At 42.1% G+C, this 20,663-nt stretch overlaps 1 protein-coding gene across 2 annotated transcripts in view; it reads right to left on the reverse strand.

Moving 5' to 3' along the window:
• Window positions 1-13,086: 13,086 nt before the first annotated feature.
• lingo2 (leucine rich repeat and Ig domain containing 2) overlaps window positions 13,087-20,663 on the reverse strand; it is a 190,660-nt gene continuing 183,083 nt past the window's right edge. For both annotated transcript variants that reach the window (XM_035160529.2, XM_035160530.2), the window contains exon 5: window positions 13,087-16,023. In XM_035160529.2, coding sequence (XP_035016420.1) covers window positions 14,170-16,011 — 1,842 coding nt within the window. In that variant the 5' untranslated portion in view covers window positions 16,012-16,023 and the 3' untranslated portion in view covers window positions 13,087-14,169. The remainder of the gene's footprint in view (window positions 16,024-20,663) is intronic.

The raw sequence follows: 20,663 nt of genomic DNA on the forward strand, positions 1-20,663 counted from the left end.
AGGTAGATGTTTTAAGTTTAACATCAAACCAGAAGTAATATGAACGGATTTAAATCAATACACTGAAAATAGTGTAGATATGAATAATGGTAGTAGACCATGGAAAAGCTGCCGGTCCTTAACATGAGCTAGTTAACTAAGGATCGTGTGTTTATGTCGCCTGCATTGAAAACACTGTTTGGGATTTGACATTAAACCCTTTAACGAAAACAACAGTGGATGTGTAACGACACTGAAGAAGGACGTCGTCTTGCTGATGTTTGCTGTCAGATCAGAAAATGTCTTTCTGTGAGGCCGAATATGACATTTCATATTTAATTTGATGGAAACATGCTGTTGGTTGCTTTCATTACAGAACGGGTTGGCTGCTGTGTTTACGTCTCTCGTGAATTCCCCCAATTATTTAAGAGAAGAGTTGTTGCTCTGAGTTGACAAGAGAATACAAATGATGTTCTACAGTAAATATGGAAAATAAGATGATAAACCGGCTAAAAGTTCATGTAGAAAACAAAATGATTTATGAATATTAAACTTCTTCCAGAAGGAAACAATGGTGTGTAAGAAAGAGATTTAGTGAGCAGGCAGCAGCTCATTAAACACAGGTGACCCTCACCTGAGTACCAAGCCACTAACGCTGAGGTCGTCATTTATCTTCCATTATCGATAAATATTACTGTGCATTCAGATCAATAATAGAATTAGTTTGTGCTTCAGATATCAAACCTGTGTTCAGACATGGACCTAAAAACAATCCCCCAGAACCAATCCTGCAGTTTAAGATGCAGGGAAACGTTTGGTTCGTTACTTTCCTCAAGGGAACTAATTATCTGTGGCGCAGTTTGTTTTTTAAATGTGCAAAAAAAGTTGTTCACTCCTTGGTGACATTCATACGAGTTTAAAGAAAACAGCACAGGAGGAACTGTTGCTGTTCACACATTCATTTACATTTTAAACAAATTCCTGTGAACCTTTAAAATCTAAATATAAGATTTCCCCCTTTAGACACAACACGTTCGAAACGAGGAAGACATTTTAACAGCGGCTGAACTTTTTAAGGGGAGAAACTTTGTCACACTTTTGTCATTTGTGCAATTCACGTAATTTGCCGACTTTGCATTGACTGTAAATAATCTCATCATGCGAACAATTAGCTTCACTTCTGGTGTGAATGCACCAACACGACTTGAGAATGTGGCTGTGACTGTAACAAGCAACAGAAGTGTGGTTTAAATTGAACTTATAATGAATTTCCACCGTGTTATCATGTGCTCATTTAGTCTGTTTGGGATATTGATCTGAAGCAGCTTCCACAGCACACGTGTGTGAGTCTGTAGTTCTCAGCATACGAGCGTCTGAGCCTGGCATCACCTGCTGACAGAAATGTTATTCATAACTTGGTGAAAGTCCATGAATTTCTGAATGCTGGCCCACATAAATAGGAAATTCAGATGAGTGAGACACTTATTTTGGATTCAGAAGAAAATACTCATGGCCCTAAATTGCGGCGCGATGCAGGCTTTACTCTTGTGATACTTTCAGCCCGGATGCTGACAATTTTGCGAAATGAGCTCGATGTTTTAAAATGCAAATCAACGCTTTGTGTGAGAAATGAGAGAAAAGTGTTTTGCTCCGCCACAAAAAGGATTATACACAGGAGGCCGTTTGACACTGACATGGCGCAGGGGGAAAGTGGGAGTGTGGCGCTGCAAGGGGGAGGTGGAAAGATGCATTTGCTTTTTAAGTGCCGCGGATCAGGTGAAATGTCGGCGGCGGGCGGGCGCTCGTTGGTTAGTTCTATCACCTCGGCGCCACAACGAGTCATGTTCTCTGCGTGGGTTCCCTCCCACAGTCCATTGACACGCAGGTTAAGTGAAATGGAGACACACAAATTGCCTGTAGGTGTGAATGTGTTTATCTGTCGCTGTGCGTTACCTCGGTGATAGACCGGTGACACATCGGCTCTGGTCCACTGGGACTCTCAGCCTATGTGTGACTGATGGATTTGAACTCTTACTGCCTGGTGTCAAAGTGTGGCATCTCAGAGGTGGACAGTAACTGAGTACTTTTACTCAAGTACTAAGGTGGTACTTCTTTCTAAGTTGGAGAGGTTTCCTGTATAAAGCTCTCAGATAGTTTTATATCAAATAAATGAGGCTCACGGAGTCAAATTACGCAAAAGTTCACAACAAAGGCAGAGATTAGAAAAAAGTTCAACGGATGAAAACAGACGAGTGTTCGCGAATTAAGTTTTTAATCATCTCACGACCTCCAGTGTGTGGAGGGAGCCTTCCTCTATAGGTTCAGAAGCAATTAACAGAACCAGCACACTGTATAGAAAGTAGTTAAACTGGCTTCACCCCATCGTACGACACTCTGTGGACTGTTACCTGGAAAATAGGACCAGAAAACTGGAGTTATATGCAGCAGAGACACAGAGAACGAACCATGTGTCATTTCAGTCCAAATCTCTCAGGATATCATCAGCCTTCATTTCCTCACAGGAGATAATTAAATATTTTGATTCCAAAGTGAGTTATTTGGGCTCAAGCCAAACGTTTGGACCAAGTTGAGAAAGTGCTTAGCAGCAAATTATAGTTTTTTATAGTTTCCTTCTCTGTGAAACCAGGAGCTGCAACACTGACCAAGCAGAAACAGTTTAAAGAGACTAAAGGCAGCGAAAGGCACCTTCACCCCCTCAAGCTTTAAGATGGAAATAGTTTTTAAAGTTGTATCTGTTTCTTTCTAATACGTTAAATAGATAATTATTTTAAATAAAGATAAAAAAAATAAACCCATTTCAAGAGGAATATGTTTGAGTGGCAGGAGTGTAACTGTCTTTTCCACCATCTCCCATCTACTTGTTGTTTCCAGCAGCACGAAGAACTGATCACCGCACAGAATCACAAATGAGCAGCTGATTATGACCCAGACACTCAATGTAAAACAAAGAACAAATCATTTTTTGTATTATTATTATTTTTTTTGGGGTCTGTCACTCGTAATCAAGCAGAGCGCAGATAAATTGAGAGTTTATACGCTTTAGAATATGTTAAACTGAAAACAATGCTTGCTAACTGAACTATAGGACTTTCATACTAATTATATATAATGCTGATGGTTCAGATAAATTTAATCTGAATGTAGTGTCTGAATTAAAATAAATCAAATGTATCTTCATTTGTTTTTATCGGTTTAAACTCAGGTTTGAGGCCAATGACTCTTCGTCATGTGCAAAAGCATCAAGGGTCAAATCTATCTGCATATCACCTTTCAATCCCCTTCATCCCCCCGGCAGGATCGTGAATCATCTCTATGTCGTTCTCTCATTATATTAAATTAAATGCACAGAGGAATTAATTAGACTCATTTCTCTTTTAATCACACACATACTACTCGACTCCCTTTTCCTCTTTATCAACGTAGAACAGAATATTGTATCATAAGTGCAACATACTGCAGAGTTTGTCCTCATGAGCTCACTGATTGTTTGTTTACTGCTGGTAACAGTGTAAACAATCTTAAAGCAACAATTAAAAATCCTAAAAAAACATAATCCCCCCCGCTGGGTAAAGAATTCCCAGCTGAGCGGTTGAACAGATGTGACACAGTTACTCTGAGATCATAAAGACGTTCAACAGCAGCTGTTATTATTAAACACATATTGATCATATACCAGGTGGATACTTAAATCTCCTTTTCATGACAAAGTGTTTAACAGAAAGTAAAAAATGGAAATAATGATATTTGGGTTTTATTATCATTTATCTTTGTATAAATCCTGTGATGTATATAGATGTTTAACCAATCAAACGTGGAGCAAGTTGACCTTGGAGTCGTGATAAACTGGGCTCAACACTCGTCACGTACCGACACCAGCACACATCTTCATTTCTGCTTCCTCCTCCTCCACCAGCGTGACGAATCACTGAAGAGGTGACGCTGTCGGAGACCTTGAAAGCCAGGCGGCGGCCTCGGTGGCACGATGGGGCTGCGGAGCGGCGTCTCTTGGTTTCAGCTCATAATGCAGCAGCAACTGGTCCTGACGCGTTGGCAAATGAAGACGGATTGCGTTTGATGACACAAGTCGAGTTTTATTCGCTCTTACCCCAAAAGGGCTGAGAGCTGAGGGAGAGAGATGCATCGTGGGAAGTTAACTCAATGTGTAACAAAACCCAGAGGTGAGGCTTTGATCTCCTCTCGCCGAGGATTGTGACATTCCCCGTTCCCGCACATCCGAACTCGGGTGGCCTCTCGCACAATGGCGCGGGAAAATAACTTCATCTCACCGACTAAATAAGCAGCTCTTGAAGTCCCGCCACAATCTGTAGAAGGAAGGAGATGAAACGACCGGATAAAAGTGTGTTTTTCTTCCCTGATGTTGAATTCATTTTACAAAGAAGAGCCACGTGCCGCTGACTGAGACCTCGGCGCTTTATTTAATCTCTTATCTCTCCGCAGCACTCGTGGGGTCAGCTCGTTTCCAGCGCAATCAATTCAAAATGTCAGAGGAGATTCTGATTCAGGTTCCACAGTTGGAACATTCAGTCTCATTTATTTGTCAGCAGGTCGGATGTAAGTCCCGTCACTCGGCCACCTCCTCACTGCAGAGCCCACTTCAGTCAACGAGTCTGATCTGCATCGACATGACTGCAGGTTTCACACTAAAATCACACTTAGGCCGAGTCCCAGTTCCTCTCCCCTGGACCCTAGATATGAAGTGGCCCCTTCTCTGGGAGTGTCCTCCTCCAAACGGAGCCACAGGGGAGAGGGATAGAAAACCTTCCTCTAGGAACAAGTGTCAGCCAACTTTATGATAGTGACACATCTGACAACTGCAGGACAGACGGGACAGACTGATCTATAGAGGAATACACAGTCAGTCAGGTCCTGTCCACCCCTTCGGTTTTAGCGGGGTCCTGATACGGGTGAGGGGGTGTTTGAAGGGCTAGATGGTCACTACCCCTACGTCACATAGAGAAATGAGAAAACACTTCCCCTTCACGGCCACGTGCAAAATTAAGTAGTCGGGCTGAGGGGTGGATTAGGACCGGGGGAGGTATAGAAACACGTTTTGGTCTTTTTTACATTATGCACCACTTGTCCTCAATGTCAAAACTCCCTCTAATCACCTTCCCCATGATAAACCTTCTTTATTGAATATAAAATCCATCACTCATCAATAACAGGACTAATGTGTTTTACTCGTGTCAGTTATTTTACATCGTGTACACACCTCATTTTTACACCAAACACACCTGACAGTAAATGTTGTTTTTGTTCGTGTTGTTGGTTTTATTCGGGTGTTTGCTTGAGAATCCTCAGAGCCTCCTCCTTCTGCAGTCTCTCTCTCTCTCTCTCTCTCTCTCTCTCTCTCTCTCTCTCTCTCTCTCTCTCTCTCTCTCTCTCTCTCTCTCTCTCTCTCTCCAACACATAAACACAGATACGAGAGACAGAGAGAGAAAAACATTGGTTCCCCAGCTGATGCTACCTGTGTGGCCGTGTGTTTGTGCACATTTAATAGCCCCAGGTTATCGTCTACGCTCCACAGCTACTATAGACTCACTGTTGCATCAAGAAGAAAAATCAGTGAGAGACAAACAATCTGTGATGTTGAGCTGCTGATTTTCTCAAACAGAAACAATCTGTTATTGGTGGAATTTCTTCTGCAAAAATCATCAATTTATAATTTGAACTATAAACTGTAAAGATGGACGACATGTAAAGTGTTTAGATGGCCCCCTGGTGGCTGTCAGAGGTATAGGTGAAAAATCCAGCCTCCCTCATGTTAGCAGATGGGACAAGGAAAAGTACATGTTAAATAAATGTGTCTCATTTTAGGTCGTTGGTATGATTGACAGCTGAGACCGATCACGGCTCCAGACCACGATCACGACTCTGCAGACTCTGGCTCCAGATGACGTCAGAACTCGGAGGCTTTAAATGGGTGGAAGTCACCGGAGGAAAAAACTGAACCTGACACGTGAAGGTGCAGGTTGTGATTTTAAAAGTCACTGACAGTGGATCATAAGGAAACGACAGTGGGCAGCAGCACTGCCGGGGAATTTGTATCGTATACACAAACCATCATGAGCCTGAGTCAGAGTTAATAAAGGTGCCTGCAGAGGAGGGAACGGCCCACAAATTCTCTAAAATTACATTTGACAATGTTTGTAACGGCAAGAACGTCACAAACAAGCGTTTTCTCATTCACCGCTGCCGTTGTCTGCTTGGGTTTGGGTATAAAATTGACTTGGGGGTTAATAATGGTGATTATTAAAACACTTGACTATCCAGGAGCAAACACTGGCTGTCTGTCACCTCTCAAACCTTCTCCCTTCGCAGTTTGTGGGATATTTTCCCTCTGAGTTTGTGCTGGTACCAGGTTTGTGTGTGTGTGTGTGTGTGTGTGTGTGTGTGTGTGTGTGTGTGTCTGGAGTGAGCTGGGCCACAGATTGAAGGTTTGTCGTGTTGGCAGAACATGGGGAGTCCACACTGAACTCGCACAAGATGCTAAACACAGCAGCATTAGTCCTCCCCTGTAGATTTTTCTGCAATTACCAGTTCATGTGTGAGGAATGGTGGATAGGTTTTTATGACCCCTGGAGAATTGGGCCCTTCCTCACATGGTAAGAGGCGCTTGTCATCTCCCACCTAGAACACAGTGCTGCAGCTCCCTATTAAAGCCAAAACATTCACAAGACCTCGGCAGATTTCAGTTTTAGTGGCAGTCCCAATTTTCCAGACACCATTAAATTGGCTCTTTGTTGCAGTTTGCATGTGGAGACTCTGGTGGGAAGTGCTTCCTCCTCCTCCGAGCTTCAGTCTCCTCTCCAGCCGAACCACTGCTCCTCTGGATGATTGCCTCCCCGTCACTCACAGGCCCTGTGGTCACTCGTCTCAGTCAAGGCTCTTCTCTTCTTCTGGCCCCACGGTGGTTGAATGAACTCCCAGCTGAGGTCAGAGCAGCCGAGTCACTGCCCCTCCAGTGCTGCAGGCTGTATCCCATTTGTCCTGCTCCTGCACACGATGCTAGTATCTTATTTCCTGTAAAACAACCTAAGTCAAAATGTGGCTTCCTTTCCTTGTAGGGACAAAAGGATCATCTAAACATGCGTAATTAATTTATGATGATGAGCGGTTATAGGTGAAATGAGGACTCCTAACGACGAGAAGTTTAAATTCTCCACAAGTTAACTATTCCATTTGATAGTGACTATTAGAGCCAGGAGCTTTTGGTCATGATACAATGAGGAAGACGTGCCAAGCTGCTTGGGCACTGATGAGGGTCTACTGACGATATCACATTATCAGAGTCCACTGTAGCAGCCGAGTCAGAGCAGTAAGCAGCGATTTCATGACATCTATTGAAAGACAGGGATGAGAAAGGTGTAAGGGAAAAGACTAACCACTGACTCCACCGGGTCGTGGAGGCCAGAGCGTGTGTGGTAAGGGGATCGAGTACAAAGACGAGGTGTTGATGACTTATATGCGGTGGGCAGAGTCGCTCTAACCGCGCCAGAACGCTGTGTTGGATGATGTCTCGGAGAATCTCTGTTTGGTTTAACTGCTTTGCTGCAGATTGTTGGTGGATTCTTCAAGGTTGGAGGGCGGCTAATGGTCTAGCATCTGCTCAGCGAGGACAAAGCAGCCGCACAGTGTGACAACATCCATTGAGGGAAGTAGCGCAGCGGGAGGTCGGAGCTCGACAGTGTGCAGTCTGTGACAGAGAATAAGTGGAATGGGTTTACAGAGGCAGAGGTACGTGTGGTTGGGGAAAGAAACGGGGAACTGTGAGGATGGAGCTCGGGTTGGGATCTGAACGCGCTTGGAAATGAGGCGCAGACTGAAGTGTGTCAAATTAAACACAAAGCTAAGTCTGCGCCCCGCAACAGCTCTGAGTTAAAGCGTTTTTAAGCATCTGACACCCAGTGTGAGCAGCTTGGTGCCGACCCACCGCGACGTCACCCGTTGGTTTGGGAACCGCAGAGAGTTTAGCTTTTTTTTGTCCAGGTCCAACTTTTATTTTTTTAGAAGTAACTATATTTAGAGAAGCAGGGGGTGGAGCCTGACTGAGATTGAGGACACTGCACACCCACCTACACCTGTAGCCTACACCCATTGGACGGTACTAGCTGTCAATCACACAGCGTGAACATAAACTCCTTGTGAAAATGTTTACTGACGCTATTAATCAAGTGAGAAGTAGAATCCTTTATCACAACCAGTGGAGTCGCCCTCTGCTGGTCATTGGAAAGAATACAGGTGTCAGGCACTTCCGCATTGGCTATACTTTTCGGACCCGGAGACTACGATCAGTTTTATATCCGTCTGTGGGTTTTTCATTGGCTTCATCCGACATGTGAGGTCAGTGAATCATTTCAATTCCCTGTATAGGAGCTCGTTAGTCGGCTGTAAATTGACATTCTCCGTGTTTTTATACAACAACAAATCTCCTTGAAATAAGTTTTTCTTTCGGTATCTTTCCCCTCGTTTCAGTTGCCTTGCTCTGGTGTTACTGAGACTTCAGAATGTCAGCTCATGTGATATGATGAAACGGGAACACGGAATTTTTAAGGCCACTTTTTAATTACCTCGGCTCCTCGGAGAGCGTCTGGCAGAATCCATGTTCTAATTAAATCACAGTGCAGGTATTCAAAGCGTGATATGTCTCTCAGGTGGACCGGCTGCACCACGAGAACTAAACCCAGACCAATTATCGATATCTTAACTTCTTCAGAAATCCTCAATAGATAAATGCTCATGCAACATTTAAGCATTTATGAAACAAATCTGAGAGACTTTTTCTTCAGGGCGCAGTTCAAATCCACATTTGCCCACACGTCACATATAAGATCTCATCTGCTCTCCTTCAAGTTTCAGCTGAGACTTTTTAAAGTATTATTCAGAGTGATTAATAAATCATCAAAATTTACTCCCAGTAATAAAATGCAATATATAAAATTCACACTCGGGGACAATGTTGCCACTCCACCAGAATAAGCAGAATAAATAATTATTTTATTTCAGGGAGTGGAAATATTGCTTTCACTTCTGGAGGGGAGGAATGTAAAACTTTCCCTCTCTTTGCTCCCATTTATGGGTCCATTCATCATTAAACAATTACATAGGCAAAGAATTCAATTTCCCTCCTCTCATTTCTTCCCTCACGAGCGTGCTTCCCAAAAAGGGCAAAAACATAATTACAGAATGCAGCAACACGCTAACAAAGAAATATCGACTGTTGGCTTATACAGTCGAACATCCAGTGTGAATGTTGAAGGGGTTTTTGTTGCTCATAATGTTTTCCCCTCCATTATCCTGCAGACGTTTTTTCACTGCCGTCATGCAACGTGGGAGAGGTTCATATTTCAAATGAAAGGAATGCGTCTTTTTCCAGTCCCATAAATCCACCTTTGTCTTGTGACCACAGATCAATGACGGGAAGCAGAGCCTACAGTATGTGCATGCACTTTAAAAACATGCTAAAGAATCTAAGCATTGCGTGTCCACTCTCCACAGAAGCATGTGGTCATTTCATGTAAGTGACTGTCGAAACGTGTGTAGAAGATGCATAGCAGCACACGCGGGTCTCTTCCTCCTCTGCAGCCAGCCACAGCTTTTTGGACGTCGGCTTGGAACTGGAGTCGGCTCACATGGGGGCTCATTTGGCAGCCTGGCCTGTCACCGGGGAGAGTATGAAAGCTAAACCTAATGAAAGCGCACGCAGCCAAAACCTGCCGGCTAACATCTGCCCCATACTTCAGCTCCAGCCAGCTCCAGCCTCCCGTTCTCCAGCCTCTCTTTATTCCTCACTTGAGTTGCAGGTCTATCTGATCTTTGATGTGTTGCATGGGCTCCGCGGCCTCTGGGGCTTGGAAATCTATCAAAAACGTGGTGCGTAATTTCAAAGCTACAGGGATTTCTGTGAACAAATACGGATTCTTTTCCTATTCCTGGGAGTAATTTTACAGATACGTCTATTTAGAGATAAGCATAGAGTCTCCTTATCCTTTGCTGACGGGTTATTTTGTGGGAGCTTATTTATTCATTTATACCCAATCTATCATATTTATGTGACTTGGTAGTGGAAAAGTTGGTGCATGTGTAGGTGTGTGCGCGAGTGTGTAGGAGTGCACTCTGTTCACGTGATGCACTGCAGTAGATGGTGCTTCTCTGAAGTATTCACAACACTCCTACTTGTCCTGCGTCTGCAGTTGTTATGTTTTTATCCTAACTAGGTATATTACTGTGTTAGTTGGACAAACAATTACAGGATGGATTGGCATGAAATTTCTGATATTGCAGGTCCATGACTTTTCCAGAGAATGAATCCTAGTCCATCTCTGTTAAAGTCCTGATTTGTGCTGCCATGATGGAGAAAGAGATAACTGGAATGACTTCGATTCAATCAAGCTGCACCAAATTTTACACATTCATAGATATTAGCTCCCTTAATATTCATGAATTCCCTGGGAAAACGGTTAAAATGTCAAAAAACGTAATTTTTCAATGTTAAAGAAACCAAGACAGAGATTGAATGGGTTCCTCCCTGACCCATAACTCACCCTTCCACCATGTTGTGTGAAAATCCTTTCCGTTGTTTGTGTTGAATCCTGCTTACAAAGAAAACCAACAATCAGACAAAGGTGAAAACTGAACCTCCTTGTCTGAGGTAATTACCTCATTAAATACATGGCTGTTGATCTTTATACGTATTTATTCTGACATCACATGAACAAGACAAAGTGAAGTTTCTCTCATCAACACACAGAACCGGTGAAGCTCACTGATGCGCCGCCAGCTGTAAAGTCTCACCTGTTCTACATTACGGAGGCCTCTCGACTCTTGGGAACCTTCAGTGTAGCAGATTGTTTTTAGTCTTCTCCAGATCTACATTAAAACACTAATGAATCCTGTAACTTTCTTTTATGTTATGGTCGTGTGTGTGTGTGTGTGTGTCAGTTTGAAATGTTTCCTGTCACAGTCGGAGCCAAGAACTCATCTGATTTAATAGAAGAGATGAGAGAAGAGCGACTCCCATCTGCTTTTTAAAAGGATCCTCACTAATTATCCTGAAAATAAAAGTAGTCAGATCAGTAAATAACTGAGGGCGACAAACAGCCACAGAGAGCTTTTCAGATGCAATTCAGCTGCAGTGGTCCAATCAAAATGCAGTGAAATGGTATAAAGAGATCTTATTGTAATGAAATAATTATTCTGCACATCAGATTTCAAGTTTTGCACATACCTTGATATCCAGGTCGACTCCAGCTGTCCGGTTCCATGAAACACATCTGGGTGACTGTAGAAGCATCTTAGTGACAAAACAATTTCTGGAAATTATAGGTAAGTGTGCATATAAACACAGAGTACGTGTAGGTGGACGACAATCTTATGATTCTTTTCTATCCAAACAAAATGAAAGGCTGACATCTGTGTCTCTTAAGAAGGAAACAAACACATTGGGCAGAACAGTTCTTTGTTATTTAGGACAGACAATATATGGACCCCATGTATATGAATACACACAGGCAGACCTCATTAAACAAGTAGAGAGACAGGAGCTTCAACTTTGGAGGCTTCATTTGTACAGGAATGTAAAATCCTGCTCGCAGGTCCTACATCTTTCCTGTGATTTGACTAAATGAGCACTCTGGTCGTGGGCAGCACTGGCCTACAAAGTTAACCTTGTTTCTTTTGTATTTTTGGAGGAGCTGTACCACTTGGTGCTCTGATTTCTGAGGCAGCCCAGGGGAGCACAGGCTCAGAAACCAAACATCCACTGTGGCTGCTAATGAGACGGAGCAAATGAGGGACAGCACCGGAGAAAGATGCTGTGGAAAAAATAGAAACCAATAATTTCTGATTTGTCACACAAGTACATCCAGTGGTTAATGTCAGCAGAAGTATAGTCTCACTACCGGCCCTTAGGAAGTATTTCTTCATGTATAACACTATCTTTGGATCACAGCATGGTAATGATGTAGCTATATTATCATTACTAAACTGTTACTACAAAAAAACGTAAAGTAAATCTGCCACCACTACCTCGTTAGTCTGATGAACACATTTCAGAATGTTAGTTGCTGCACCTCATTAAAATCTCTTAATATATTCCCCAAAAACAGTTTAATCCAGATCTAATCTTTACAGATCCCGCTGAACCTGGTCAATTTTAGAAGATGAATGATATTCTTCTGTTGTAGGGACATAAATCTGTTACACACAGTCACATTATGGGGACTTGTCTTCCTTTTGGGGACAAAAAGCAAGCTCCCTTAAAGTAAATCATTAAATCTTAAGGTGAAGACGACACATCTTAAGGCTAGGTTCAGGTTAGTGTGAGGGTTATGCAAGGTTAGAGTACGTGTCCAGGAAATCAATGTGGGTCAATGTAATGTCCTCTGAAGGGTTAGAGTTACCCGACTGTCTGTCTGTCTGTGTGTGTGTGTGTGTGTGTGTGTGTGTGTGTGTGTGTGTGTGTGTGTGTGTGTAAAACAGATAATGGTGCAGTGGTCTGTTGGACGTTTACCTGGAGTCTGTATCCGTCAAAATGACAGCAATTAAAAATAATTTTCTTTTGGCCCAGAGCAAACAATCTATAAGTACGTCTGCTTCAGCACAAGGTAAAACAGATATTTAGACTCTCAGCCGAACAGCAACTTAACAGAATCTACACATTCAATACATCTCTGTGAAGTAAACAGCTGATAAGCTCTGCCCTGCACCGGTTAGAAAGAAAGAAAGAAGCAAAGTGATGAGTCTGATAACAGGAGCTTTCTACTCAGCCAGGGAATAGAGGCAGGATTAGGTCTGTAGTCAAACAATGGAAAATGTGGTCAACTGAAGACATAGATACTCAATAAATATCGATTGGTCTGTAATAACCAATATATTTGAACAATTTAATCACGATAACATTTGAATAGGCCTATGACACCTAGGCCTCATCTATTCATGGCAACTGAAATGAAATGTAACAGCAAAGACGTCCTTCTCTTAAGAATATGTCGACGACGATACGATCTGTGAGGCCGAAGGAAAACAGATTTCATTATGTAACAACATTTATGCCCGACTCATTGGTACAAATACATCTTCATTTATTTCACATACATTTTTTTACTTTTTACTTTTGAAGTTTTCACAATCTAAATGATTCAACAACAAAATGAGAAACTACCACAACAAAGTCCAAATTTCCTACTGGGGAAAATGATGCAAATGTCACTGTAGTAAAATTGACACATGTAGTTTGCCAACCAGTAAAGGTACAGTTAAAGGAATAAAAAGAGACAAAATAGGACGAAAGGTGGTTCGTGTCGGTACTTTGACCAATACTGGGTCATCTTTATGCTCATCCTGCTGTTACGTTCGATCCTGGACGGTGTTTGAGGACGGATTTTTTGAAAAATACTCAACATTTCTCATAAATATTTTTTTTCTCCTATTGTCATTGATAAATAATATATATGTATTAATATCTAGGAGTTGGTTGGGTTAGCAGGGACAGATATTCACCCATAAAAGCCCTTCCTGAATCCATGGAAACTTCAAAAGTCTGAAGAATGTTCACGTGGGGTTATATCAGTTTTGGCTAATGCGGCCCATGAATATTGCTATGAATAGTTCTTTTGAATGAATTTGTACATACATGTACAAAATGAAGCATTAGGTACACATATGCAAAGTATTGAACATAGGAAATGGTCAGTTTCATTGATTTGTCCAGTGAGTAAGCATGGAGCAAGACTAAACAAAGTAGGTTAATAGCTCAGATACAAATTTGTACTGTACATGGTTCAGCAGTCTGTTGATCCAACCCAAAACTGAAGGTTTCTTTTTGGGTATATAAATTTCAAAAAGCTGATAAATGACACCTACTACCTTAAGGTCCTCTTGGCGCCAACAGTTTTCACTCCTCGTCCGTGTGAGGTTGTCCGCTGTCAGTTGTTTAAGAGGAAGTCCACCTACACATTTCAGTTTATGAAACACAGTATCCAAGCATTTTGTCAAGATCCACCGATTTAAGATACTGTTCCTCTTGATGAAGCCCCAGACCTTTTCACTCTCCCTGCAGTATTGGGAAGTTCAGTAGTCCTATTCGCAAAAAAATACACTGTACTTTGGGCATTTCCACAATCCAGAATCTCGAATGTACAAAAGAAGTCACATCATTTTCATATTAAAACGACGAGGACCAGCTTGTCCTTCTGCCGAGTCAACATTGGTGCCATTAGACTTTGACCGAGGCACATATTCAACATCTATGTTGTTTTTATGTTTTCCTTTTCCTCTGCTCCAAACAAAAAGGAGCAGGAAACAAAACAAGACCACTCCCAGGAACGTAAAACAACCCATTGCTGTAGACACTAGAATAGTCTTTAGGTCCAAACCGAGGGTCACACCGGTCGTCCCATTGGCAGTGGTGTTGCTGGGATCTGTGTAGTACTGGGTCCTGTTAGCGTACAGTGATCCCAGGCTTTTCACTGCCAATGAAGTCATCAGGGTGTCATTCCCGGCAGTGTTTGATGCAAGGCAAAGGTACACTCCGCCGTCTTGTACTTCTGCTGACTTGATCTCCAGTGTACCGTTGTTGTGGACGGTCACTCGACCATGGCTCCTACTTGTCAGGACACGTCGCCGAGGGGACAGCCAGGACACAGTGGGTCGTGGTGTCCCCTCAGCACTGCAGCGTAACATCGCCCGCTGGCCCTCATCCACAGTGATGGTTTGTGTTTTATTCTCACGAATTTTTGGCTTGGTGCATGTCACGTAATAAGACAGAAGAGTCTCCTTAAACTCCTTAAAAGGTCTTCCTCGGATACCTTCAGGTGTACTACACTCCGGTTGTGAATCCCCAAAGAAGATGGAGTGCCTTTTCTGTAGGATCCACATGAGACGACAGTCGCATACCAATGGGTTGTTGTCAATCAGAAGAACCTCCAGAGCCTCAGGGGACTGAAAAACGCCCTTCTCCAGTGTATCCAGTCGGTTGTGAGAGACATTGAGGACTTTTAGCCCCCGTAGACCCTGGAAGGCATACGGCTCGATGGTGGTCAACTGAGCACTAACCAGGTGAAGCTCTCGCAGGCGAACAAGCTCCATGAGCATCCCTCCTTCAATGTGCCTGATGCGGTTGTAGGACAGGTTGAGGTGTGTCAGGTAGGGCAAATGCTTCAGGGCTTGGTAAGGAAAGGAGGACAAGTTGGTATTGGTTATAAACAGCTTTGTCAGGTTGAGGCCATGCAGGGTATTGGCTGGCACATGGTCTAGCGAAGGCCAATTATCAATTTCTAAATGCCGCAGCCTGAACAGCTTTTTGAATGAGTAAGGATGCAAAGTGTGGATGCCAAGGTAACGTAGATGGAGGCCGACAAGATTGTGCAGGTGGGAGAGGGCCTCAGTGGGAATAACTGTGAGGTTGCATCTTTCTAAGGTTAGAATCTCTAGGCTCAAAAGTCCACTGAATGCACGGTGAGAAATGTAAACCAGATCGTTGTCGCCCACTTCCAAAAACCTTAGATTGTGCAAGTCCTGAAACATATAATCCAGGAGGATGACAATCTTGTTGTCACTTATATCCAGCCGGGTAAGATTAGATAAACCTGAAAAGACTCCCAGGGGAATGAGCTTGATACGATTGCTCTTGAGACTGAGCGAGTGCATGGTAAACAGGGCGTTGAAAGCTCCAGGCTCAACATAACTGATGATATTTCCACTGAGATCAAGTTCCTCGAGCCCAGGAAAGTTCACAAAGTCATCAGGATTGATCATCGTCAGCTTGTTCTTGCTCAGGTCCAGGATTCTGGTCTCTGTTGGCACGCCGTCCGGGATGGTGGGCATGCGCTTGCGGTGACAGACAACTGCCTTGGTCTGCGCAGAACACTCGCAGCGTGAGGGACATCCCAGGGTAGAGCCCACAAAGACAGCCACAAGGGCCAGCCCCAGGAATGGTTGCCAGCATGAGACGACCGTGTGCAGCATGACTTTGCTCATACAGTCGACCATTTTGTCACGGTTCTGCAGGAGAAAGACAGAACAAAGAGAAAGAAGAAGGAGGTAAGTGAAACAGTTAGGATGGACCTTGGGGGGGTGTTCATAAGTTACTATTGCGAATGACAGAGCAGGGCTCGATCTGCTGGGGAGAAAAATGAGACTTTACAAATACATGACAAAAGATCAGATGGATCTCACTCCATACAAATGTCTCATTCTTGTCTCATTCAAACATCGAGCTCCCTGTTAAAGTACAAACAACCTGAACTGCTGGACCCCGAAGATCATCTCCCAGTTTTTTAATTAAATAACTCCTTTGCACCCTCTGCACGAGCACCAGTTAAATGTGAATGGTTTTCTCAGTTACCAGCCAGAAAAAGCTCAATGTTTCTAAACGTATTTACTGATTCAGAGCAAAGCAAATGAACTATACATGTGAAAAGTTCCTTTTTGTGTTCTCAGCCAACATTTGAGCATAAACAAGATGAGAGAGATATCTGGCATTTTGAACATATGACTCATGCATATACTTTCATGGAGCCTCTTCAACCTGGTCGGTCTTACATCTATATATGAACGCTGGTCTTTCATCCGTAGGCTTACTCATATATATCACATAAGCACATGGAGATGAGCAGATATACGAACTGAATGCACTGTTTGCCACAAACAGACTGGGTGACAGGTTGCAAAGATTGCAGACCATCCTTGCCTCATTTGATGTGTCATGGGCTGTGCTAAATTTAAACGGTAAGAGGAATAATCAAAATTTCTCTCCAGGCTCTTAATATGCTCACAGATTATGGTGCAAAGAGCAAAGATAATTTGAGAGCAGACCCATTAAAAGAGAAAGATTATGTAACCCTGAGAAGTCTATTGAAATGGGAATAGAAATATAAAATTGAATCACAGGTATTTTATTCAAAAAGTACAACACAATATTGAAAGCATTTGTTTTGCATAAATTTGCTCTAGTACTGCCACCATGTTGATCTGAACCAGCAGCAGTGCTTCGAACAAGTCACTGAATATTTACATTTATTTATATCCACATTTCAGATGATTTTCTCCAGTATTTTGTGTCGCTGACTTAAAAAAGAAATAATGTAAATATTTGTAATAATCCCCCGGTTACTGATTAAGGTCTATTTCCCTCTGTCTGTGTTTTTACTTTCCCTTTTCACCAGTTTGCTATAAAGCTGTATTGCCTCAGTTAATGGGCACCATATGGTTGGATTTCCTTTGCTGCAGACTTGTAAAACATTGCCACAGGCTTGTTTAAGTGCTCAACAGCTTTCTAATTCATTTTATTCTAAATAAAGCTAAAGTTAAATCCTCACTATCCGCTTTAAAAGCACTAGCCTTTCCCATCCTGCTCAACATTTGCACACACCTGTACTCCTGCATCCATCAATAATTCGTTATTAGAGTATGTTGTGAAGCATTATGGGAAAAATGATTGAGATGATTCTTTTTATTACTCTGCAGGGTCTGACTCTCATATTATCAATTGACACAGAACGCTTTGTCAGTATCACGATACTGATCTACTCCTAAATTGGATATTTTCTTTTCAATTTGTGTAGTTTATTACGTGGTTTTGTGTTTATATTTAGAATTACCAGGTTATAGAAACATTGCCTCTGATGTGGATGGAAAAAAACAAGTGAATTGGCAACTTTATTGGCAAAATACGAACACTACTTGTACAACAGTCAATATACTAAGTAGACAAATTACTTTCTTTAATGCAATAGGAATGTTAAATAAAACGTGGCTAATGTGATTGTCACAGAATGCACACAAACATCCATCTAAATCTATGTCTATGCGTGTTTCTGCAGGTTCTTCACACATAACAACTACACACAAACACACACACACACACACGCACACACTGTCTACATGTATTGCAGCAGCATATGAACCAATGGTTAACAAAGGGGTGTCTAATCAGTATAATGAACATTGTGTAATCAGAGTAAGGGTGAGTCTGGGATCTGACCTGGGCAGGATCATAATAAAGTACATAATCAGCAGCAGACGTTGAAGTGTGTTGTTCAGCAGCAAACACTGCACAGAATTAGGCTGATGACCTGGGGCCACATCTACAAACAAAAATCCCAGCGAACTGCTCATGTAAGACGGATTTTCTCTGTGTGTATGTGTGGACCTCACTCCTGAATGTGTGCTGCTTTCCAGTCAAAATACAGGATGGTAAATTTTGTGAAATGTATTATTCAATAGTTACAGAGGGAAAGAGAAACACATTGAAATTTCACCTTGGTTTTCTGGCCTTGAAAGAAAAATCTCTCCCCCAGCAAATGGTTTTAGCGTTGCAGCCTGCGTTTTCTGAAAACATCTGTGATTAATATGGACAACTGGTACTATGTTAACAAAATGACACCAAGGTAAGAGCACTGTCTGATAAAATCTGATATAGTGGTGGGCTTGTTATCAGTTGTTCTTCAGCATCAAAGGGCACTGGCTTTTTTTTAGAGACGCACAATTTATCCAGTGTGATTACACCAAACACGTAGTTGAGGCAAAAACAACCAATATCTTCCCCAAAAGACATCCTGCTACAAGATAGGAAGGCAACTAAGTACTTTTACTCAAGTACTTCCCCTAGTACAATGTTTTGCCTCTGTTTTCATTTCCTGTTACAGGTTATAAAACGAGATAAAACTGTTAAAATGAAAGCAAATGTTCCCAAACACTGGTCAACAATTACACTGCAAAGGATTCTGCATTCTAACTTTTTTCAAAGCATTGCTTAAATAATTGATTTTTAAAAAGGTAGAATTGTTCAATATTTCGCATTAAAAGCAAAAAGCCTCGAAAAGTCTAAAATATCAGATCAATATTTTATCAAGTTTTCTCCACCATTAATTATTTAAATGTTGTTTGAATACTTAAATGATGCATCAGTAACAATCCAGTAATCTAAAATATGATAATACTTCAGGTACATAATACTTCTGCTGCTTTACTTAAGTGGGATCTTATAAGACTTTTTGTACTGGTACTTAATAATCATCTACTCAGTCAAATGTTAGGATGTCTGGGTCAAAAATAGCCTCTACTTTGTTTCCCTCACATTTTTCCTCAACATTTCCATTTTATCTCAATATTCTGTACATTGGCAGTGACATTCATTAACAGTCCGGTGACGGCGGAAATCCTGCAATGCACAGTGAAATAAGTCGGCACAGTGAAGGTGTTTCTATAATGTGGCCCCTGACCCACATTAGTGCGGGGTTGGATCCTGAGAGGGGGATGATAACAGCTAATGGCATCTGACTCAGCATAAATCAGCGAGCAGCCATTTCGCAGGGGTGCTGAGGTCACCTGCGCGACGCCATCACCGTGAGCGTCCGTACACAAGTGGCCCCCGATATGAAGCTCAGACTTACGTGATATACATTTCCTGAAATTATGTTCTCTATGACACATACAGTATATGAGAACGTATTTAACGTAGCCCCATTTTTCAAAAAGGGATACAATTCTCTATTTCCATGATAAACTCATTTTAAATCACAAACATGGGGATCTTCCATCCCATGATGCCACTCTTTTACAGCCTCGGGCCAAATAGTAGACGGGCGAGTAGGGAAGTTTTGACCAAACACAATCCTGCATGTGCCGTTCATCATGATTCGTGTCTTCCTCAACTCTTCCTCAGTGTTTTTGTGTGAATGGAAAGTAACTGATGTAGCTTTGACCGCTGTGCTCTTGACACACGCGTCCAGGTGAATGAAAAGGTTTTATCTGGCACAGATCTAGAGGTGAGAGTGGAGGAACTGTATATGGAAGATTGCAATCACTCCCCGGGCTGCAGTCGGGTGATATCTTCCCTCGGTCATCGCTGAATTTCTGTCTGTGTCTTTCTCGCACTTTGATTCTTTCATTAGGTTCAAACCTTTTTTGAAGTCTCTGTGTACCCTTTCCATATGTTGTATTCTATCACCTATGAACTATGTTCTGTGCTACTCTTTTGTGTCGCACTGTTGTGTAGACTCCTGCTCATTAATTTCCGAGTTTCCACACAGACCAAGTGAGGTCTGAAGGGCAGAGAGGAAACGATGCAGTAAAAACCATCTCTCCTTCTGCAGCTAATAATTCCAGAAATCTCTGTCTGTGGCTCGCATATCTTGTAGTAAAACAATATTAATAAACTTTTATAAACAGGCTCCTTGTGCAGCTTTAGGGTTCTGTGGATTGAGTCCTGCAGCAGGTCTTCACTCGCCGTGTTGTAACTACTGCAGGTCACTTTTTACAGTTTCAGAGACTAAGACTAATTAACATTGCCACAGGCAAAAGCCAAAAGACAGGTTTAGAGCGACCACTGCACTAGTCATTGTTGAATATTGTTTTAATGAAGATCATCCTGAAAAGGTCTTTAATATCTTCAGATTCAGTTTTTTGATGAATGCAGTCCATGAAAAATGATAAACTGAAAGCTCCTGCCGTCTGGACATTTAACTTGTTTAATTCAGAGAACAAGGGGATTTTTAGAATGAGCTTGACATTCATATGAATTTATTCATTAATCCTCTTTTATGGTAAAATCCACCTCGATGGTCTCAAATTTAGTTTGTTATGCTTCTTCAGCATTTTAAGTGTAGTTGCAAAATAAAAACAATACCTTTGAATTCGGC

The sequence above is a fragment of the Hippoglossus stenolepis genome, chromosome 7 (assembly GCF_022539355.2).
Source record: "Hippoglossus stenolepis isolate QCI-W04-F060 chromosome 7, HSTE1.2, whole genome shotgun sequence".
NCBI classification, from domain to species: Eukaryota; Metazoa; Chordata; class Actinopteri; order Pleuronectiformes; family Pleuronectidae; genus Hippoglossus; species Hippoglossus stenolepis.